This window comes from Apaloderma vittatum, unplaced genomic scaffold (genome assembly GCF_000703405.1).
Source record: "Apaloderma vittatum isolate BGI_N311 unplaced genomic scaffold, ASM70340v1 scaffold1938, whole genome shotgun sequence".
Lineage (NCBI taxonomy): Eukaryota > Metazoa > Chordata > Aves > Trogoniformes > Trogonidae > Apaloderma > Apaloderma vittatum.
Window position 1 is genome coordinate 4,514 of NW_009732173.1, and position 1,516 is coordinate 6,029.

Below are 1,516 nucleotides of genomic sequence, written 5' to 3' on the forward strand. Positions count from 1 at the left end.
ACTGCCCCCACCAGCGTCCTCCCCTCCAGCAGCAGGCACCGTCTGCACAGACACTCTGTTCCCTTCAGAAAGGGCCTCCTCTTAGGAGAGACTGAGCTGGAAAGTAAAAGCCACTGGACACTGATTCTATTCAACCCCATCCAGGAGAGCTGTTCACTCACAACTGCTCTGGTGCAGCTGCTATCAGGTGCCTACATCTTCATGCACTACACTGAGAAGATTGCCTTTCCTGATGGAAATGCTCTTAGAGATGACAACTCTGTGCCAGAGGTGTCCATGGGCTGTCCCTGCCTGTGGTAACATCACGGCCACACCACAGGATGGGGACCAAGCTGCCAGAGCCCTGAGGCCTTACCCCAGCGCAGGGGCTCAGGAGGAGAGGGTGGGAGTGGAGAGAGCAGCTCTGGAGACACCAAGCACTGGCGCTCCCTGGCCGTGCTGCTGTGCTGGGACTCTCTTCCCCTTCCCCTAAGCAAAAAGGAGCAGGTAGAAAAAATAAGGAGACACTGAATCAGAAAGGTCATGAAAATGTTATTAAAGCTAAGAAAATATAATCCACAACACAAATAAGAGTAGACAAGCTGAGGATACAATCAATTAGTCTATAAATTCTGTGTGGAACAAAATAAGTATTTTATTGTTTCAGAATAATATAAATTCATTAATTTCCTGAGAGCATCCTTCAGTTCCTGGTTTCTCAGGCTGTAGATGAGGGGGTTCACTGCTGGAGGCACCACCGAGTACAGAACTGACACCACCAGGTCCAGGGTTGGGGTTGAGATTGAGGGGGTCTTCAGGTAAGCAAACATGGCAGTGCTGACAAACAGGGAGACCACAGCCACATGAGGGAGGCACGTGGAGAAAGCTTTGTGCCGTCCCTGCTCTAAGGGGATCCTCAGCACAGCCCTGAAGATCCCAATATAAGACCCCAGCATGAAAACAAAACACCCAAAGCCTAAACAGCAACTAACCACAAGAAGCCCAATTTCCCTGAGGTAGTCTGAGTGTGAGCAGGAGAGCTTGAGGATGTGTGGGATTTCACAGAAGAACTGTCCCACAGCATTGCCCTGGCAGAGGGGTAGTGAAAATGTATTGGCCGTGTGCAGGAGAGCATAGAGAAATGCAGTGGCCCAGGCAGCTGCTGCCATGTGGGCACAAGCTCTGGTGTCCAGGAGGGTCCTGTAGTGCAGGGGTTGACAGATAGCCACGTAGCGGTCGTAGGCCATGACAGTGAGAAGAAAATACTCTGCTGATATCAGGAAAACAAAGAAAAATAGCTGGGTAACACATCCTGCATAGGAGATGCTCCTATTGTCCAAGAGGGAATTGGCCATGGCTTTGGGGACAATGGTGGAGATGAAGCCCAGGTCAAGAACAGAGAGGTTGAGGAGGAAGAAGTACATGGGGGTGTGGAGTTGGTGGTGCCAGGTGATGGTGGTAATGATGAGGCCGTTGCCCAGGAGGGCAGCCAGGTAGATGGCCAGGAAGAGCCAGAAGTGCAAGAGCTGCAGCTGCC

General features: G+C 51.4%; 1 protein-coding gene across 1 annotated transcript; it reads right to left on the reverse strand.

The window, feature by feature from the left end:
* Positions 1–602: 602 nt before the first annotated feature.
* On the reverse strand, positions 603–1,511 carry LOC104278432 (olfactory receptor 14J1-like; the record flags this gene model as incomplete). Its single annotated transcript, XM_009875409.1, has 1 exon — positions 603–1,511. A coding segment is annotated over one exon (909 nt), but the record flags the coding sequence as incomplete, so codon positions are not given.
* Positions 1,512–1,516: the final 5 nt, after the last annotated feature.